The sequence below is a fragment of the Pipistrellus kuhlii genome, unplaced genomic scaffold (assembly GCF_014108245.1).
Source record: "Pipistrellus kuhlii isolate mPipKuh1 unplaced genomic scaffold, mPipKuh1.p scaffold_m20_p_1, whole genome shotgun sequence".
Lineage (NCBI taxonomy): Eukaryota > Metazoa > Chordata > Mammalia > Chiroptera > Vespertilionidae > Pipistrellus > Pipistrellus kuhlii.
The window spans coordinates 129,066,937-129,087,009 of record NW_023425404.1 but is presented as its reverse complement, the minus strand read 5'-3'; the positions used below and the strand labels follow the sequence as shown (position 1 = coordinate 129,087,009).

The following is a 20,073-nucleotide window of genomic DNA, read 5'->3' as shown; positions in this document are numbered from 1 at the left end:
CAAGAGCATATAAAAACTCTGCTCCTATATAGTTCATGGCCTCTGTATAGTTCCATAGTATAATAATAATACTCTGTTGTTATTGTCACACATTACATCTTTATACACTGTGTCATTGCTAACATAGATTTATGATTATGTTTACACCTTTGCCTTTTAAATCATATAGGAAATAAAAGGAGTAGATATGAACTAAAAGCAAAATAACATGATTTTTGTACATAAACACAAAAGTATTTACCTTTTCAGGGGCTCTTTGGCTTCAAGTCCCTGAACAGTGTCCTTTTGTTCAGCCTGAAGCTCTCCCTTCCTGGTGGTGCATTTCTTGTAGAACAGGTCTACCAGCAACCACCTCCATCAGCCTTTGTTCATCTGAGAATGTCTTCATTTCTCCACTTTTTTTTTTTTTAATATTTTATATGGTAAAAAAATATAGCAAAACCATCTTTTGTTCAAAGAGGAAAAATATATTGCTGTGATTAAATTTCTAAGGATGATTTAAGTAATGTCTGGCTCCTCATCTGTGCACTATATTGTAGTATGGGCTGGCTTCAACCATGACTTCTCCAGCATCAGCCAATTATCAAAGCTAAAATCATGCTTTAAAGAAACATGAAGAAACAGAGCAAGTGGAAACCAACCGTGATCATGGCTTATTTTATGTGTGACTTCAGCTGTCCTCGATTCTTCATTCCTGTTGGATCAGACGTTCCATGTTTTGACTTGGCACCATAATGAAGTGATAGATATTCCAAGTAGCAACAGGCAAGTTGAGAAGGAAGATGAACCAGTGCGATGAAATGAGCATTAATTCAGTGATAGTGGTCAATCTGGTAATTCTGTAATTACCTACTTGCTTAATGTCAAGCATTAATATAATCATATTCTAAATCAGACAATGTAATTATGAAGTATACTGAGAGGAAGATGAACGAGTAATAGTCAAGGACAGAGAGGACAAACACCTCATCCTCCTCTACTGCTGATCCTTCCATCAAACTGGCTCTGGTGCCCCTTAATTTCTCCATTTTTAAAAGGAAGCTTTGCTGAATATAGAATTCTTGGTTGACAGTTCTTTTCTTTCAGGACATTAAAAATGTTATCCCACTATCTTCTGTCTTTTGTTGTTTCTGATGAGAGAGATGCTAATCTTATTAAAGATTCATTGTCCAAGATGAGTTGCTTTCTTCTTGCTGCTTTCAAGGTGTTTTTTTGTTTTGTTTTGTTCCTTAATAGTATCGTTATAATGTGACTTGGTGTGGATTTCTTTGTGCTATCTTCTGTGGGGTAAGTAAGCTCCCTGAAACTGTAGATTCCCATTCTTTCTCAAATTTGGGAGGTTTTGGCTATTATTTCTTCTGATATTCTCTGTAAGTGTTTCTCTCTTGTCCCTCCGAGATTCTTATTATGGATATATCGGTATGCTTGATGGTGTCCTATAGTTCTCTTAGGCCCCTGTAATTTTTTCTCTCTCTTTACTCCTGAGACTGGATAATTTAATTGCCTGATCCTAAAGTTTACTTACTCTTCTGCCTGCTTATCTGTTGTTAACATTTTCTAGTGAGTGCTTTCATTTCCATTATTACACTTTTCAGCTTCAGAATTTGTCTAAGTCCTTTTTATAATTTTTATCTCTATTGAAATGCTCTATTTGTTCACATACTCTCCTCCCAGATTTATTTAGCCCTTTGAATGTATTAGAGACAGTTGATGTAAAAAAGCCTTTGCCTGGGAAGTCCAAAGTCTGTTCTTCCTCAGGGACCATATCTGTTAATTTCTCCTGCGAAGAGGCCATATTTTCTTGTTTCATTGCATGCTTCATAATATTTTGTTGAAGACTGGGCATTTTTAATATTATACTGTAGTTACTCTAGAAATCATATTCTTTCTTCTTCTCATAGCTTGCTTTTCTTGATTGCTGCAGACTGTAGCTGTTTGTTTAGTGACTTTTCTTAACAGTTTTTGTGAACTTTGTTTTTTGTGTGTTGTCTTTGAAGTTTCTGTTCCTTTACCTTGTATTCAGCTATTGTTTAGACAAAGATTTCCTTGAACATAAGGAGCCAGAGAGAAAGAGAGTGAGAGTGAGAGAAAGAGAAAGGGAGAGAGAAGAGAGTAAAGGAGAAAGGAAGGAAGGAAGGAAGGAAGGAAGGAAGGAAGGAAGGAAGGAAGGAAGGAAGGAAGGAAGGAAAGGAAAAAGAACTAAAGAAACTGTTCAAATCAACAACAAAAAACCTCTCCTGAACTTTGCAAATGGGCTCTGTGCTGGAGCACTCCCTCAAGCTTAGTCAGGTCATTTACAATTCGGTTGAACCTTCACTTCATGCTTGCACTGAGCCTAGATATTTCCTAGAGGTATAAACTTAGGGTCTTATTAGGTCTTTTCTGAGTCTGCATCCTGCCCTGGGCATGTGTATTAATTTCTAAATACCTAAATATTTACAGGTGCCATTGAATGTCCTAATTTTCTATGGATACTCTTCCCCTAACTTTTCCTCCCAAGCTTTAGCATCCTAGTGTATGTCTCAACTGTGATATTCTGTCCCGGATGGCTGTGGGCTGTTTGCTTGCCAGTTCTGAGTTAGGTAAAAGAAAGACAAGTTCATTGTGTTAGACTTTCAAGCATTTATTTTAAAATAAAAGTCTGCTCTGCTCCTTCTAGAGCTGGGACTAGAGTTCCACACTGGGAATGCGGATTGCCATCTTCAAAACAGCCATTGAGCTGGGGACATGGTGGGGCAAGGGTAAGTAGAAATGCCACCAAGCTCTCCTACCATTTTTTAAAATATATTTTATAGATTTTTTACAGAGAGGAAAGGAGAGGGATAGAGAGTTAGAAACATCCTTCAGCTGCCTCCTGCACAACCCCTACTGGGGATGTGCCTGCAACCAAGGTACATGCCCTTGACTGGAATTGAACCTGGGACCTTTCAGTCCGCAGCCTGACGCTTTATCCACTGAACCAAATCTGTTTTGGCTCTCCTACCATTTTAAAGTTGCCTTTTCTTTCATTCAGAGCTCACTTAGATGCTATTGACTTTTGACTGATAACCAGTCCTAAGTTAGTTCTGACAGTTGGCTTGATTTTTCCGTTTTTTTATGGCGCTTGCCTAATCTGCCATTTTGGCTGACCTCCCTCTCTGCACTGAGTGTTGCCTCCTGGGCATTTTCTCTTTCCAGAATCTTGTCACTCTGCTGAACATCACTCTAGTCCAGTGGTCGGCATTCTGCGGCTCGAGAGCCACATGCAGCTCGTGAGCCTCGATTTGCCACTCTGTTGACTAATGAGTTTGCCGACCACTGGGATAAGGGCTTAATCACAAGAAACAACAACAGCCTATAATTATTGGAATCGAGAGTCTAGGTCAGTAGTCTCGTTCTTTCTTTCTGAAATGTTATCTGTTTAAACCTAGATTTATCACCAACTCTTAGAGTAAAAGAGACATTTAAGATTTCAGGGAGGGATTGTATCTCAGCACAGAGCCATCCCAGTGGACAACCATGTAGCCTGGAGCACTTGGCCTCCCCGTTCTTCAAGATCCTTGCTTATTCCTACAGCAGCCTCTCCCTCAGCGCTCTGGACTTGTTGCCATTCTCTCCTGAGTCTCTGCCCCTCTGTGCCTGGGGAGGTTCAGCAATTTCTTATCTCACTATTCAGGACAATGCAAGTCCATACCACTCCCAGCACCTCTGCCATTAACACCAGAAGGGAGAGGGGCTCTTTATTACCTAGAAGGAAATCTGATCCCAGCTTTCAAAATAACAAAGATTTCTTCCAGCTGTATAGATTTTGTTTTATTTGAAAAGGTAGATACATTTTAGAACTTCTTTAAACACATGCATATTGTTCCTATGGTAACCTCCATTTAAATGTAGTGACTTCCCAGATTCCATTTTTCTTTTATAAATTAGTATTTTAAAAAATTCTGAAAATATCATAAATATGATAGTAACTCCTCTCAAAATGCTGTTTGTTAAATGAATAAAGACAACTTTATTGTTGGATTATTGGTTAGTGGTAAAAAAAAGAGGCTTTTTTTTTCTTTCTTTCTTTTTGTAAGTGAAAACTATTATTTTCAGGTTTGTTGTGTTTTTTTTTAAAATAAAATTCTGTTTTTGTTCCAGGAACTGAAAATGTAGCTGAAATTACTTTATTTTTTATTTTTCAAAAGACAATTTTTTCCCCTCATTATAAATCAACACACTTTTTGGAATTTAAAAAAGAAAAGTGAAGAATGAGTAAGACAGAATTTCTGAATTCTGAAAATTCATAAATGTATAAAACAGAAAATAAGTCACCAGAAATCCCATTACTCAGAGATCCCAACTGTTACCTGTTTGATATATATTCTCCAAGAACTTTTAAATTGACATTTATTTAAGCAGCTACATTTGTGTGTGTGTATGCACACATATGTATATATGTGTGTATATTTTTTATTTAACAGACTTTATTTATTTTTATTATTTTATTGATTTTTTTTTTACAGGAGGAAGGGAGAAGGATAGAGTTAGAAACATAGATGAGAGAGAAACATTGATCAGCTGCCTCTTGCACACCCCTCACTGGAGATGTGCCCACAACCAAGGTACATGCCCTTGACCAGAATCGACCTGAGACCCTTCAGTCTACAGGCCGATGCTCTATCCACTGAGCCAAACCAATTAGGGCAACAAACAGACTTTAGTAATGTTTTTTTGTTTGTTTGTTTGTTTTTAGTTTTTTTTTTTAGTAAATATAGAATGCATCATTTTAATGGGTACATGGTGGTTCATTTATGGATGTGCACTCATTTAATCTGTTTCTTATAAATGAGCATTTAGTTTATTTTCATTTGGTTTCTGCTATAAACATTGCATATATATTTTTATTTTTTGCATATGTATTTTAGAAGTTATAAGAAACTTGAAGTATGAAATCTGACTTCTTAGATAGTTTTCTTTAAATATTTGCTTCTATGAACTGTCCGAAGACAAAGACAATTTTTGGAATCATATTTTAAAATGTTATGATCACCAAAGTAGGCAATCTTCAATAAATATCTAAAATGTCTTAAACATTTCTAAGCTTAATAGATGACTTTCCAATTGGGCTACCATCTGCTATTTCAGTTTAACTCCCTGAATGCCCACAAAGTCTCCACTCTGGTCAAACGGGTTTATTCACCTGGTGATAGAAAGGCACCTTGTACTTGGCTATCTTTCTGCCATAGCACTTGCTGTTTCTCCAGACTGGGCAGGCTGGAAATCACTTTCCCTATCTCCCCACGGATCAAATCTAATTCAGAAATAAGTCTAGCTCAAATCCTACTTGGGCCGAAACCGGTTTGGCTCAATGGATAGAGCGTTGGCTTGGGGACTGAAAGGTCCCGGGTTCGATTCCGGTCAAGGGCATGTGCCTTGGTTGTGGGCACATCCCCAGTAGGGGTGTGCAAGAGGCAGCTGATCGATGTTTCTGGCTCTCTATCTCTCTCCCTTCCTCTTTGTATAAAATCAATAATATATATATATATATAAAAATCCTACTTGGTCCATAAATTCTTCCCAATCTCCCAGCAGAAAGGATTTTTTCCTTCCATTGAAGTCCCTTGGCACATGATATTGGCACCATTTTGGGGGCAATAAATATATACTGTCTTGTAACAGTTCCTTATATTCTCCCCCCCCCCCCCCATGTTATTTAAATCTTGTTTCTTACTCCCTCACTGGAATATTTCTATCATCTTGCTACAACTGTACCAAAAGGTGACTGAAGGTAGAGGTCAGCTTTGCCATTTGCACAGCACTATACTTTGCACATAGAGGGAGCTTCGTAAATATTTAAATATGTTTTTTATTGATTTTTTTTTTTTTTTTGAGAGAGAGAAAAACATCGATGTGAGTGAGTAACATCAATCTATTGCCTCTCACAGGAGCTGGACAAGGGATGGAATCTGAAATTCCATCCCTTGTCCAGTGTGCCCCGACAGGGAATCAAACCTGTGACCTTTCTGTGCACGGGACAACGCTCAACCAACTGAGCCACACCAACCAGGAAAATATTTATTCATTTAATATGATTACTATAAATTACAATCTATATTGCTAAAATTCTCATTCAGTTATTTCATATGCACAGATAAAAGCATACAAAAAAAAGCATTTTCTTAAAGCTCTTTCATCAAGATATTAGCAAAGATCTCTGTTACTGACTATATCCTGCCATTGTTGGTAACTGAACGGTGTGATCTTTAAATAAAAATAATGTCTCAAGATTTTTACGTATTTTTACAATATTTAAAATATTTTTTTAAAATAGTTTGCATAAACATTGAATTGCTTACCTTACAAAAACTTAGGTAGAAGCACAAAAGTAACAGGATAGCATGAGCAAGCTTCATGGTGGAGACATTCGGGGTCTGCGTCTCTCCTGTGGATGCTTCTCCACCCCAGATAGTTTTTTTCAAATTTAATTTTTAACCTCTGAAAAAACATTTAAGAAGATCAAGCCTTCTAAAGAGCTTTGTACTTTTGAACTCAAAGAGAATTTGGCTACAGTCCAAAGAGTTTACCGTAACTGAAACAAAAAAAAAAGGTCTTTCAGCAAACAGCAGAAGGAGGCGACCAATAGGAACTGTGCTTCCTCCAGAGGAAACTGATTTCCCACCTCATTACTGAATAATGCCTCTGTTCTGTTTCCTAGGGAGGACAGAAACCACCCCGTAAGATAACTTTTTGTGCTTGAGGAAAATAAATCATATTTCCCCTCAAGGCCGAAGACCGGGTGATGGCAAGAAGTAAAAGTGCATCAGATTAAAGGCTATGCCAAATTCCTCAACCAAACAGCTCCTTTCGCACGCACTGGCTCTGCTGTGATCAAGTTGTGTTCTCTGAGTACAAAAATAAATACTTTCTAAAAACAAGTATTCTTGTCCTGGCACCAATGACAGTGCAGGATTCATGTGTGTTTGTAAAATAAATTTGGGACCAATTTTATTAATTGGTCCCAATAAATAAATAAATTTCTGCTGTCACCATTTGGCTTCTCCTGAAGCAGACATTGGACAGATTTGGGGGAGGAGGAGGGGAAAAGGAAGGGAGGGTGGAAGAGTGTGGGTGCAAAATGCACGTTAGGAATGATCCAGTGAGAGGAAGGGAGAAGGAGTAGGAATGAGCAGAGAGAGGAGTCAGGCTACTTCTTTTGAAATTTTGAAGGAACCACTTGGAGCATATGTGGCAAGTAGATCTAAAAGGTGTAAATGGTGGGCTCTGGAAGACAAGGAAATGATTTTCCCAGATACCTTCTTTTTTTTTTTTTTTAATATATTTTATTGATTTTTTACAGAGAGGAACAGAGCTAGAAACATCGATGAGAGAGAGACATCGACCAGCTGACTCCTGCACACCCCCTACTGGGGATGTGCCCGCAACCAAGGTACATGCCCTTGACTGGAATCGAACCTGGGACCCTTCAGTCCGCAGACTGACTCTCTATTCACTGAGCCAAATCAGTTTCGGCCCAGATCCCTTCTTCAAGGAAGGTTTTGCTAATGACACTTTCTTCTGACAGAATCTGTCAGTTCCCTCGGGGTCTGCCTCAGCTACAGAAAACTGCCGCACCTGAAGGCATGTCTTTCCTGGACAACCACACCACTGACTGACTAAGGCAGCTCTGGGGAACTCCGGAGTGAGTGTGCCTGCCACAGGGCCCTGGGTCAGGCAGAAATGCCTGAACTATTGAACCCTGCCTTCAGGTGCGGCAGTTTTCTGTCGCTGAGGCAGACCCCGAGGGAACTGACAGATTCTGTCAGAAGAAAGTGTCATTAGCAAAACCTTCCTTGAAGAAGGGATCTGGGGAAATCATTTCCTTGTCTTTCAGAGCCCACCGTGTACACCTTTTAGATCTACTTGCCACATATGCTCCGAGTGGCTCCTTCAAAATCTCTGTGGGTCTCTCCTTTGGAAGGAAATGTTAGAAGAGGGAGGTGTCCTTGCTGTTGATCTTGGGGCCGCAGCTGACACTCGTCTGGTCCATTCTAGACTTCCTTCACCGTGACCTCCTACCTCCCGGCCTCGGTGGCTTACCTCTCCCAGGAGTGGTCAGTGTGGTCTGAGCCCCCGGTTATCAGGCCTTGCCTGTCACAAGAGGTGTCCAAGTGGTTCCTACGGCCCCATACATGTTATATAACAGCTGTCCTCCTTCCTCCAAATGATCGGGGCCAGTAAACCCTGTCAAGATGATGAGTCCTCCTCATTCCTGCTAGCTTCTAGCCATCAGGAGCCCAGTGTGCAAAGGGCAGAAGGCTTAGCCCAATTCGGTGTGGTTCTTGCTGTGCCCTTTGGAGAACAAGCCCTCTAAGCCTGCAGAGTGCACGGTTGTGGGGACAGGAAGCAAAAAAACAGTCCCCAACTGGTCACTGGGAAGAGGGAATTGGGACGTTGTCATGGTACAGACATATGATATATGATATGGTTTAGGGAGAAAGAATGACAGGTAAAGAGCTCTGGGCACCTCCTAAATGTATATCTGTTAGTGAAGACTGAGACGTCATTGGCATTCCTGATTCTATTTCCTGGTTCCCCAACCTGGGTCTTCCCTCTCTCGGGGATGCAATGCTCTCTGGAGGTCTTTGATTCAATGCATATCCTGTTTCCTGGAGGAGCGCTCCTGGTCTTCAGAGCAGTGCCTTTCCGTAGCAGCCCAACGCTCTAGGAGGCTTCCAGAATCCCGGTGGTGCTGTGTGTGATGACCGTGAAGCATGGTCATAGGCCAACTCTCTCCTCTTCTTCGCTGTGAAGTGGGTCCCCTGATCCTATGGGATCCCCTGTTAAAAGGTTACTTTGCAATCCTTTGAATCATGATCCTAGTTGCAGTCCAGCTAGGATCATGATCCAAGGGGACATTTTAACCTGGGACATACGTCTATTCCTGTAAGAATGTGCCCCTGGCTCTTTTAAGATCAAAAGGACAAACTGTGTGAATTTACCACCAAGTGCCTTGTTGGTATCCTTGATGAATTGCACTATCTTGGGGGTTCCACACTGGTCTCTGTCACTGTCAGATTGAACATTTGTTGATGGTAGTAGCTAATAAACCTCGAGGGGTTCATGCTAATGGCCTCTTGGGAAGCCTCCATCTCTGCTGTCACAGTCACTTTATTCTTGCTCCCTTTGTGCTAGCATTGGCGTGGCTGACGGCTGAAACTGGCTGATATTAATCGGCTGAGTCAGTTTGTTGGTAATTTAATGTCTTTTTCTCTGGTGGGTGTTAACATGTGATATTAAGATTTCTATACTCTATCCCCACTCCTATATGTACATCCACAGACCTTCTTTGCCCCGGCCAGTGGGACAGCAACGTGGGAGCGAGGAGACACCTGGAAGGGAATGAGGGAGGACAGGAGACGCGGAGAAATGGAGGCAAGACAGGGTTCTGATCAAGCCTCAAATTTTATTTGTTTCAGCTGCAATATATGTACACAGGTTGTAGGGGGAAGTTGCCGCAGAGACATTGTAGGGCGGGGAGGGTTGTGTATCAGCAGGATGTGTCTGCAGGGGAGGACACAGCAGAGATTCTCCGGGGCAGGGCGAGTTATCACAACAGGTGTGCTTTGCTCAATGGCCAGATATGCTGCTAGGCATTTAGATTGTTTCTAGTTAACTGCCACACCGCAGCTTGTCACATGAGTTCTGGTAAGTCAGAAACTCAGTGTCTAAGATGGAGGTGTCTTTTAAGATGTAGTCACTAATTCTTTTTCGGCTCCCGACACTTCTTATTCTTAATTTCAAAATATATTTTATTCTGGGAAAAAAAGATGTACAATCACTATTGCCTGTGTTTCCATGTGTCAAACCATGGCTGGAAAAGTGGATGATGAGGTGTTCTACGGAAGCCCTGCCATTGGCAAAAATTTCCTTCACCACTCTGTTTTTTGGTTTTTTTTTAGAATTGAGTTTTTATTTTTATTTTTTTTTCTTTTAAATATATTTTATTGATTTTCCACAGAGAGGAAGGGAGAGGGATAGAGAGCTGGAAACATCGATGAGAGAGAAATATCGACCAGCTGCCTCCTGCACACCCCCCACTGGGGATGTGCCTACAACCAATGTACAGGCCCTTGACAGGAATTGAACCTGGGACCTTTCAGTCCGCAGACCGACACTCTATCCACTGAGCCAAACCGGTTTCGGCTAGAATTGAGTTTTTAGAAACAGAGGAAGGGATGGAGGAAGGGAGCGAGGGAGGGGGGCAGAAATGCCTGGATCATTTGAGAGAGAGAGAGAGAGAGAGAGAAAGAGAGAGAGAGAGAGAGAAACTTATGTGGAAAACATCGATGTGAGAGAGAAACATTGATCAGATGCCTCCAACTGGGGGTTCAAACATGCAACCTGGGAATGTGCTCTGACCAGGAACCAAACCTGCAACTTATTGGTGTACAGGGCCATACTCCAACCAACTGAGCCACCAGCCAGGGCCCTCATCATGGTCTTTTCAAACTGTTCTGAGTGTGGCTGTAATGAGCTGCTACCTTTGGCTTGTGCTTACATACAGCCCACAGGCGTGAGCTGGGAGAAGACCATGGATGCAGCAGTTTGGATTTGGGTGGGAAGTGAGGAATCTAGGCTACCTGCTCATGCACTTTGTTCATGCCATTTGGTCCTTTGTCCGTGTCTGTTTTTGGATGTAACCAGTTCCCTCTTGCATCTTCACTAGGCCTGCTCAACCTTATGTCTTGGGGTCTGTTAGGACCCAGCTCATACTGGGCATTTCTGGCCACATAGTGTCCCAGTTATTCCACCACATTTACCAGGATCCAGTAGTGCACAGATTGTTTCTCAAAGAGTACAATTCTCGGCTGCAGATGGCGTGACCTTGCTCCTGAACCCTGAGGTCTTGTAATTCTCTCACTGGATCTTCCTTAAACGTTATGCAATGTTTTCCCCACCACTGACACTTCCAACACCGTAGGGTCTCCTGGATCAACTCAGAACCCTTTCCTTTCTGGCTGCCAGAGCAGTATTCCTCCGTGTGAAACAGTCCCTGAGAAAGCAAATATTCCCCCAAACCTCACTGGGCTTTGTGCTTCCTTCTTTATGACTGGAAGTGCAAGATGAAATAATTTGTCTTTTATTTTATAGAAAATGTCCTGGCATGTTCCGAAACACTGGTTTCCTAAAGTTTTTACTTCTGTCTTGCCCTCTGGATCATACGTGTCTTATGACAGCATTCAGCATGCTAAGCCTTGGAGAAAGGGCTGGGGAGGAAATATATAAATCAAACAGAGACACCTAGTGTCAGAAAGCAAGACAGCTATCAGAGGCCCATGAGTGGTGTTAAGACAAAGGAGGCAACTTCACCAACCAAAGATGAAACAATTTAAGCCTTAATAAAAACAATAGTAATAAAGGATTGAAATAAAAACTTAAAATAATGATGGAAATTTCTTTATTTTAGCTAATAATTACTGAAGAACTGATAAAATTAGCACATTACCAACATGCAGGCCCTTATGAACCAATTAATCTAGGTGATGATTGTCAATAGTTGCTGCAGGTAAAAATTTTATATATATTTCTTAGAGTGAAAAAATTTTCATATTTAGAATTAGCCAGCTAAACTCAGTTTAGATGACTCCATTTTGTTGGCAACATCCAGAGCACATTAATGTCACATAGAGCTTCCTCACAGTCTGCTTGACCTGGTGCTTATTGGCCTTGACATCTGCAATGAACACAAGTACATTGTTGTCTTCTGTCTTTTTCTTTTTCTTTTTTTATTTTATAATATATTTTATTGAGTTTTTACAGAGGGGAAGAAAGAGGTATAGAAAGCTAGAAACATTGATGAGAGAGAAACATGGATCAGCTGCCTCTAGCACACCCCTACTGGGGATGTGCCTGCAACCAAGGTACATGCCCTTGACCGGAATCGAACCTGGGACCTTTCAGTCTGCAGGCCGACGCTCTATCCACCGAGCCAAACCGGTTCGGCTGTTGTCTTCTGTCTTCATGGCTGACTCAGTAGTCAGGGGTAACTTGATGATGACAGAGTGGTCAAGCTTGTTTCTCTTGGGGGGCGCTCTTCCCAGGATATTTGGGCTGCTTTGGGGGCTGCAGTCTCCTGGGCAGTAGGAAGGTGGTCGACTGTAGATCTTCCTTTTTTTGTTGTTGTTGGCTGTGGACATATTTCGTCACTGCTTTCTTTGCCTTCAAAGCCTTTGCTTTGACTTTGGCTTGGGGGGCGAGGGGTAGGGGGTGGAACAGGAGCTTCCTATTTCACTTTCAGCGCCATCTTTGTGGGGGGGGGGAAGTGGGAACTATCTAATAGATGAATCCGGATGCTACTGATCCCACTGACCAATCTTAACATTGCCAAAAGAGAGACAACCAGACATCATGCTTCCTCATGTGATGCTATAGGACAGTGTTTCCCAACCTTCTCTCATGATGAGAATCACCTGGTGGAGTTGTTAAAACACAGATTCCTGAATCCCAACTAAGAAGTGCTAAACTAGAATTTTTGGGAACATATAGGTAAAATTGTATACCTAACTTAGTGCTCTGTATATAAAATCTGTCTTAGAGCACTAGTTAAGTATACAATTTTACCTATATGTTCCCAAAAATTCTAGTTTAGCACTTCTTAGTTGGGATTCAGGAATCTGTGTTTTAACAACTCCACCAGGTGATTCTCATCATGAGAGAAGGTTGGGAAACACTGCTATAGGAGATGTCTTTTGGGGGCAAAATTGAACCTGAACATAGTTAATTCTTTATATCTCATTACCAATTGGTAGGAGATACTGAGGATAGAGATATATGGTTTCTGCCACCAAGAGGATGGGAAATTCTGTAAGATGAAAGAAAATTTATTCAACAAGTAAATGCCATGGGGGCGGGGAAAGCAGGGAGAGGAAACTGATAAAGAATAAAAGACACACAAGAGACATATCAATCAAATGTAATGCATGGACATAGTTTGGATCTCCACTTCATCAAGCCATCTATTAAGACATTTTGAAATAATTTGGGAACTTTTATGGACTTTGTTAGCTTATACTAAGGAATTATTACTTTTGTTCAGTGTGGTAATGGTATGATGCTTGTGCTTAAAATGTCCTCTTTTGGAGATTGATGGATTAGATGTGATCTAGAGCTTACTAAAAAATACTCCAGCAAAAATGTACTCTAAAAAAATATAGGGGGGAGAAAAAAAAAAAAAAAGATCTGCAAAAAGCTAGTAACTATTGAAGTTGGATGATAGATACACAGAGGTTCATTCTACTGTTCTCTCAACTGCCCCGGCCAGCAGGACAGCAACGTGGGAGCGAGGAGACACCTGGAAGGGAATGAGGGAGGACAGGAAACGCGGAGAAATGGAGGCAAGACAGGGTTCTGATCAAGCCTCAAATTTTATTTGTTGCAGCCGCAATATATGTACACAGGTTGTAGGGGGAAGTTGCCGCGGAGACATTCCAGGGCGGGGAGGGTTGTGTATCAGCAGGATGTGTCTGCAGGGGAGGACACAGCAGAGATTCTCCGGGACGGGGCGAATTATCACAACAGGTGTGCCTTGCTCAATGGCCAGATATGCTGCTAGGCATTTAGATTGTTTCTAGTTAACTGCCACACCGCAGCTTGTCACATGAGTTCTGGTAAGTCAGAAACTCAGTGTCTAAGATGGAGGTGTCTTTTAAGATGTAGTTACTAATTCTTTTTCTTTTTTGGCTCCCAACACTCAACTTTTGGTTATGCTTGAAATTTTAATTTAAAAAATTAAAAAGAAATGAATGAGTTCATATTAATGTTTCCAATATAATGGCAACTTGGCTAAGGCCTTTTAAAATTTTGTTCCAGCCCTCGCCGGTTTGGCTCAGTGGATAGAGCATCAGCCTGAGGACCTCAGGGTTCTGGGTTCAATTCTGGTCAAGAGCACATACCTTGGTTGCAGGCTCCCGCTCCACCCAGGCTCTGGTTGGGGTGCATGCAGGAGGCAACCAATCAATGTGTTTCTCTCACATCAACATTTCTCTCTGTCTTTCCCTCTCTCTTCCATTCTCTCTAAAAATAATGGAAAAATATCCTTGATTGAGGATTAAAAAATAATTTTTTTTCAATATAAAGTTTTAAGCTCTTTCTCTTCTCTGTCATTTACACTATCTCCTTACTAAGTATTTTAGATTTTATAACCTTTCAGTAACACATTTGGATGTATGCTTTCTTAGATCTTATATTTCATAATTAGAATGTGAGTATATTCTTTCTCTGCCCTCCATCTCTAATTTCTTGTTGATCATCCTACATTGAAGGGCCAGATTATTATGATCTCTGAACTCATAATAATCTGGCCACTCAGTATGTGTGCGTGTGTGTGTGTGTGTGTGTGTGTGTGTGTATTGCATGGGTGGGTCTGGGCAGCCTGGCCAGGGGGAGGGGAGATGGGCCGTTGGATGACCTGCCTGCTGGTTGAACTCCTGGTTGAGGGGACAATTTGCATATTAGCCTTTTATTATATAAGATTTACACTGAGTGGTCAGATTATTATGCATTCAGAGATCTGTATAGTCATGTGTTGATAAGCAGAATTTTAATGGGTAGGCAGAAATTCAAAGTATAGAGAAGAGTTCAGTTAACTTCAATGAATACCTACTAAGTATCAGTGTGTGTGTGTGTGTGTGTGTGTGTGTGTGTGTGTATTTATAGGCACTGTGCTATGTGCTTAGGATACCAAAACAAGAAGTATCGGGTCTAGTAATAATTAATGTCGTTTTAAAACATTCGTTTAAAATCTTGCTTGGCGTTGACTTGTATTGACATAACCTTCAAACACGTGGTATCTACAGAACGTGTGAAGTGCAATTAACAAGTTTTGCTTGAAAAAGTTTGTGTTTGGTTTGGTTTTTGTTGCAAAACTAAGGCTAAGAAGATGGCGGATGAAGAGCATATTCGGCACTGCATGCTTTACGAGTTCCAATTAGGAAGAAAAGCAAGTGAGGCTGCAAAAAACATCTGTAGTGCTCTTGGTCAAGATGCAGTTAGTGCCAGAAAATGCCAGTGTTGGTTTGAGAAATTTCGCGAGGGAAATTTTTCATTAGATGACAAGAGTGGTCGAGGCCGTGTGTCCAATTTTGATCAAGAAGCTCTTCAAGCTCTTTTGGTGCAAAATCCTCAAATTCCCCAACAAGAGCTTGCGACAACTTTAAATTGTTCACAAAAAACAATTTCCAATCAATTGTGTGCACTTGACAAAGTCCAAAAATTTGGAAAATGGGTTCCTCATGAGTTGACCGACAACAACCGTAATCAAAGAGTCACAATTTGCAGTTCGCTCCTCTCTCGTCAAAACCGTTTGCCGTTTTTAGAGCAAATTGTTACCGGAGATGAAGAATGGGTGCTGTATGTTAATTTGAAAAGGCGGCCTCAATGGTTGGACAAAAATGAGGCTCCGCAGCCCACGCCAAAACCTGACTTGCACGCGAAAAAAGTGATGTGTGTTTGGTGGAATTTTAAAGGAATTCTTCATTATGAACTTTTACCATCTAACCAAACCATTACAAATGCAGTGTATAGTGCCCAATTGGAAAGGTTAGCCCAAGCTTTAAGAGTAAAAGAACCCGCGCTGATTAATCGGAAGGGCGTAATTCTTCACCACGATAACGCACGACCGCATACTGCAAGAATCACTGCTGAAAAACTGCGCCAGTTGGAATGGGAAGTTCTCCCTCAACCTGCATATTCTCCTGATATTGCCCCTTCCGATTACCATTTGTTTTGTTCTTTGCAAAACTTTCTTCTTGGAAAAAAATTTAATAATGAAGAATGCCTCAAAAATGCATTGACCGATTTTTTTTTGCATCAAAATCACAAGAATTTTACAACAGAGGGATTAAAATGCTTCCTGAGCATTGGGCACAAGTAGTAGAAAACGGCAACTATATTGTTGATTAAATTTTGTTGTATTGTTTAAATAAATTCGATTTAAAAAAGTATTAGAAAACGACATTAATTATTACTAGACCTAATACTTCTCACTCTTTAGGAGCTTAAATAGTCTAGTGGAGATTTCTCAATTGGGGCTCATAGATATCATTAGGGGTTCTGTGAGAGCTTATTGGGGGTTCCAGAAGGAAATTTAAAAAAATTTCCTTCTTCACACAATGCCAGCTCAAGAAGCCCTGGTAGCAATTTTGCTAGAGATGGTTTACCTTTATGGCAGAGCTCCACATGACTATGTTCATTTGGTTGAGTCAGTTCTGTTTTGGATGTGAGATAAGAAAGAAAGGCTGTTGATAAACTGATGAGCACTGAACTGTACCAAGGGAGGGATGATAGATTGATTGCATCAGCCTCTTCCTTTGAATTCTATCTCCTAGCCTCCTCCAGCCTCCCGTTACCCCAGCCAACTGAGAGCAAACAAGTTTTCCTGGTATGATATCAAATCAAGGGGTAAATTTTAATTCCAAGAAAAGATTTGTACACACTATGACTATTGCCTTATCATGTTGTAAACATTGCAAAACAGAGGTTGTAGGTTAAAAGTGAATTATATTTCTAAAGATTTCATTTTTCTTTTGTGATTTCCTTGTTTTGTTTGCTTGTTTTACACTTCATTAGCACCTGTTTTATAAACATGACTTAAGAGTCCAATGTGGTGATTTTTGAAGACGAAGTGAAAGATGGAAGAGAATTCTAGCCTACATAAGTAATTTGATAAATAATGAAGAACCACAACTTATAAATGCTGCAGTGGCTCCAGCAAAATTGAAGATACAACTACAAATCACATTAAAGGAGCAAATAATTTTAAATGGCCTTTGAAATCCCAGAGTAAAAATTTGTTTTAAAAAAGCCAGTCACCTTCAGTAAAAATGGCTAAAAAACAAGTAGCAGAACTTTTTGACTAAAACAAAAGAAAAAGCCCCAAAGTTGGTAAAAACTTTATAATTCTAGTATATAAATTTATAGACAGTAAAATGATAGAATAATACATAATGTAAGAAACTAAAAAGATTTCCCCCTGGAAGTTTAATAAATTGATGTGATTGACGACATGCTATAAGATGCTGAAGAGATTTTGTGTAGTAAACCAAAATACAATTTTTTATCTTCCCTGATGGATTGATTTCAATAACAGATGTCATATGGTAGCATTTTCAAGATATGTAAATTGTGGTGAAATTAAATTTTTCCATGATAGTAAAATGTTGCCCCAAACAAAGGCCAAGATATATGCACTGTTTTGTCTTCATATTGGAAACAAAAGGTACGTTTTTGAGAAAGTGTGTTGGCATCTACACTGATGGTACCCTATCAGCGATTTCAGCATTGTTCTCTGAGGAAAAAAAAATCCTGATGTATTCACAACATACTTGTTTCCTCCCAGAGAAATGCTGGTGTCTGATATTTTTGAAATTGAAATGAAAAAAATTCTGCCTGGTACTACAAAAATGGCTAAACTTACTCAAGAATGGCAAGTTCACTCAAGAATGTAAAACAAAACAAAAAAACCTCCAAACAAACAAAAACAACAACTACTATGTAGAAATTTGGACAAAGACCACATAAATCTGCTATGTGAATAAATCTTATGGCTTAGGAGGTCATTTGTTCTTGGGAAAGCCAGCTGTCAGGTCATGAGTATGCTTAAGCATTCTGTAAACAGGCCCATGTGGCAAGGAACTGAGCCCTCTTGGCAAGAGACAGTATTAGCTTGATAGGCACATGAGTGAGCAACCTCAGAAATTGATCCTCCATCTCCAGTTGTGCCTTCAGATTGTTGCACTCCTACTCAACATTTTGATGGCAACCACGAGACCCTAAACTAGAACCATTAAGCCAAGCTGCTTCTCAATATCTGACCTACAGAGATTATTCAAAATAAAGCTTATTGTTTTAAGCCACTAGGTATTGGGGTAACAGAAACTAATGCAGATTTTGGGTTTTAATAGGATGCTTGAGCTAAAAAAGTGAATGTTCGAAATACTTTCAAGAAAATAGGAGGCTAGATTTTGCCAAATGCTCTGAAGATCAAGAATGGCTGCATAAACTTAGCCTATTTATTTCATGTGACATTTTTTATCACATGAAGTAGTTGAACAAGTATCTTCAAGGACCTGGAGAAAATATTTTTACTTCAAGTGACAAGATTCTTGGTTTTAAATAGAAATTGAATCTTTGGAAAAATTGAATCTGCGGCAAATAGAAATCCTCAAATAGTTCCACTGCTGCTTGCACTTGTGAGGAAGTCTCAAGTGTAGAGTTGACCAAATCACTGGGGGAAATTGCAGAACAAAGCTGAAAGTATTTTCCCTCCCTTTCAACACAAGTGTATGGCTGAAGGAGGGCTCCTTTCTCTGAATCTTCTTTTCAGCCTGAGCACCTGACTGTGAAAGAAGAGGAAGAACTCTGTGAGTTGATTATTATTAACATAAGATGAAATTTACTGATTGGCAATATTACAAGTTCTAGACTTCTGTGAAAGAAAGGCATTCTGCCATTCATAGGAAAGTAATAAACATTTTACTATAATTTTCTTCTTGTGTAAGCTTTTTGTCTAATAAGCATTAAAACAACAACAGAGATAATCTCATTTTGGTTGCAAATGAAATTTATGCATTACAGTCTTTTTAAAAAATATTTTAAAAAATGTCTTTATTTCTTTTTAGAAAAAGAGGGAGGATAGAGAAATAGAAACTTCGATGAGAGAGAAATATCATCGATCAGCTGGGTCCTGCATTCCCCTCCCCACTGGGGATTAAGCCCCAAACCCAGGCACGTGTCCTGATTCAGAATCAAACCAATGACCTCTTTCATGGATCCACCCTCAAACACTGAGCCACACTGAAGGGCTGTGTATGAGTCTTAAGACTGACTCAGATCTGAGAATATACAGAGCAAAAGCAAAGATTACATATTAAATAGGTAAATTTCATTATTTTTAGTTTCAAAAATCACACACACACACACACACACACACACTCTAGAGGCCTGGTGCATGAAATTTGTGCACTTGGGAAGGGGGGAGATGTCTGATTGCCTAAACTGTCAGTGGGACATCCTTACCACTGCGGGGGAACTAGGAGAGGCTCCCACCATCTCTGCTGTGCTCGCCCAGCCATGAGCCTGGCTTCTGGCTCCTGGCTCAGCAGTGCTCCCCCTGTGGGAGCACGATGACCACCAGGGAGCAGCTCCTGCATTGAGTGTCTGCCCTCTAGTGGTCAGTGTGCATCAGAGAGACCAGTCATTCTGCAATTGGGCTGAAATATGCTCTCTGACATCCCCCAATGGATCTCAGATAGCAAGATGGTGCAGGCCAGGCCGAAGGAACCCCACATAATGATCAGAGCATCTGTCCCCTGGTGGTCAGTGCATGTCATAGTGAGCTGTTGAGAAGTCTTAGCATATCATTAGCATATTACACTTTGGTTGAACAGCTGACCAGCCGACCGGACACTTAGCATATTAGGCTTTTATTATATAGGTGATATATATATATATATATATATATATATATATATATATATATATATGTCTGTTGACATAAGAAACATTCAAAGTTGTGAAGAATTTTTGTAAGTTTATTTGAGCCAAAACTATTGATAATTGCTGGGAAGCAAAATCTCAATGGATTGAGATATTGTTCCAAAGAATGGCAGTTTTGCACCTTATTTTATACATTACAATAAAAAAAAAAGGAGAGGTAAGTGGGTTATATGAAATCCACTGGTGATAGATTAGGGAGGAGGGAGAAAGCAAAGCAGGGAAACATCTGGGATTGGATGAGAAGTAAAATGATAGACAACACACTTCTTTTACTTAGGTGGGTGCAGGATAGTTAACAGCAACAATTAACTCAATAACAATGGGGGTTTTTGTGGTCTCAGCAGATCGGTGCCTATGCTTTGAGCGATTCAGAAAAAGGAAAGTCTCTTACATTCCAAAGATATTTTATTGTAGATGCAAAAAGACAAGAGACAGGCTCAGTTAAGGTAAAGATTGACCTTTGTCAGCGATGATACTGGTCTACGCACCATAAATTGCTTTTAATTTTTTAAAAAAGTTTTAATTTTAGATTATCCTTTGTGGTTACTTTAGGTC

The 20,073-nt window shown here is 40.1% G+C and overlaps 1 protein-coding gene and 1 pseudogene across 5 annotated transcripts in view; both read right to left on the bottom strand.

Annotated features, from left to right (window-relative positions):
* The window catches only part of CFI (complement factor I), a 44,471-nt gene extending 38,008 nt beyond the window's left edge, over nucleotides 1–6,463 (bottom strand). For 4 of the 5 annotated variants that reach the window (XM_045589031.1, XM_045589032.1, XM_045589034.1 and 1 more), the window contains exon 1: nucleotides 6,321–6,463. In XM_045589031.1, the coding sequence (XP_045444987.1) occupies nucleotides 6,321–6,377 (57 nt within the window). In that variant the 5' untranslated portion in view covers nucleotides 6,378–6,463. The remainder of the gene's footprint in view (nucleotides 1–6,320) is intronic. The other variant, XM_045589033.1, reaches the window with a different exon arrangement.
* LOC118702783 lies at nucleotides 573–1,698 on the bottom strand (annotated as a pseudogene).
* Nucleotides 6,464–20,073: the final 13,610 nt, after the last annotated feature.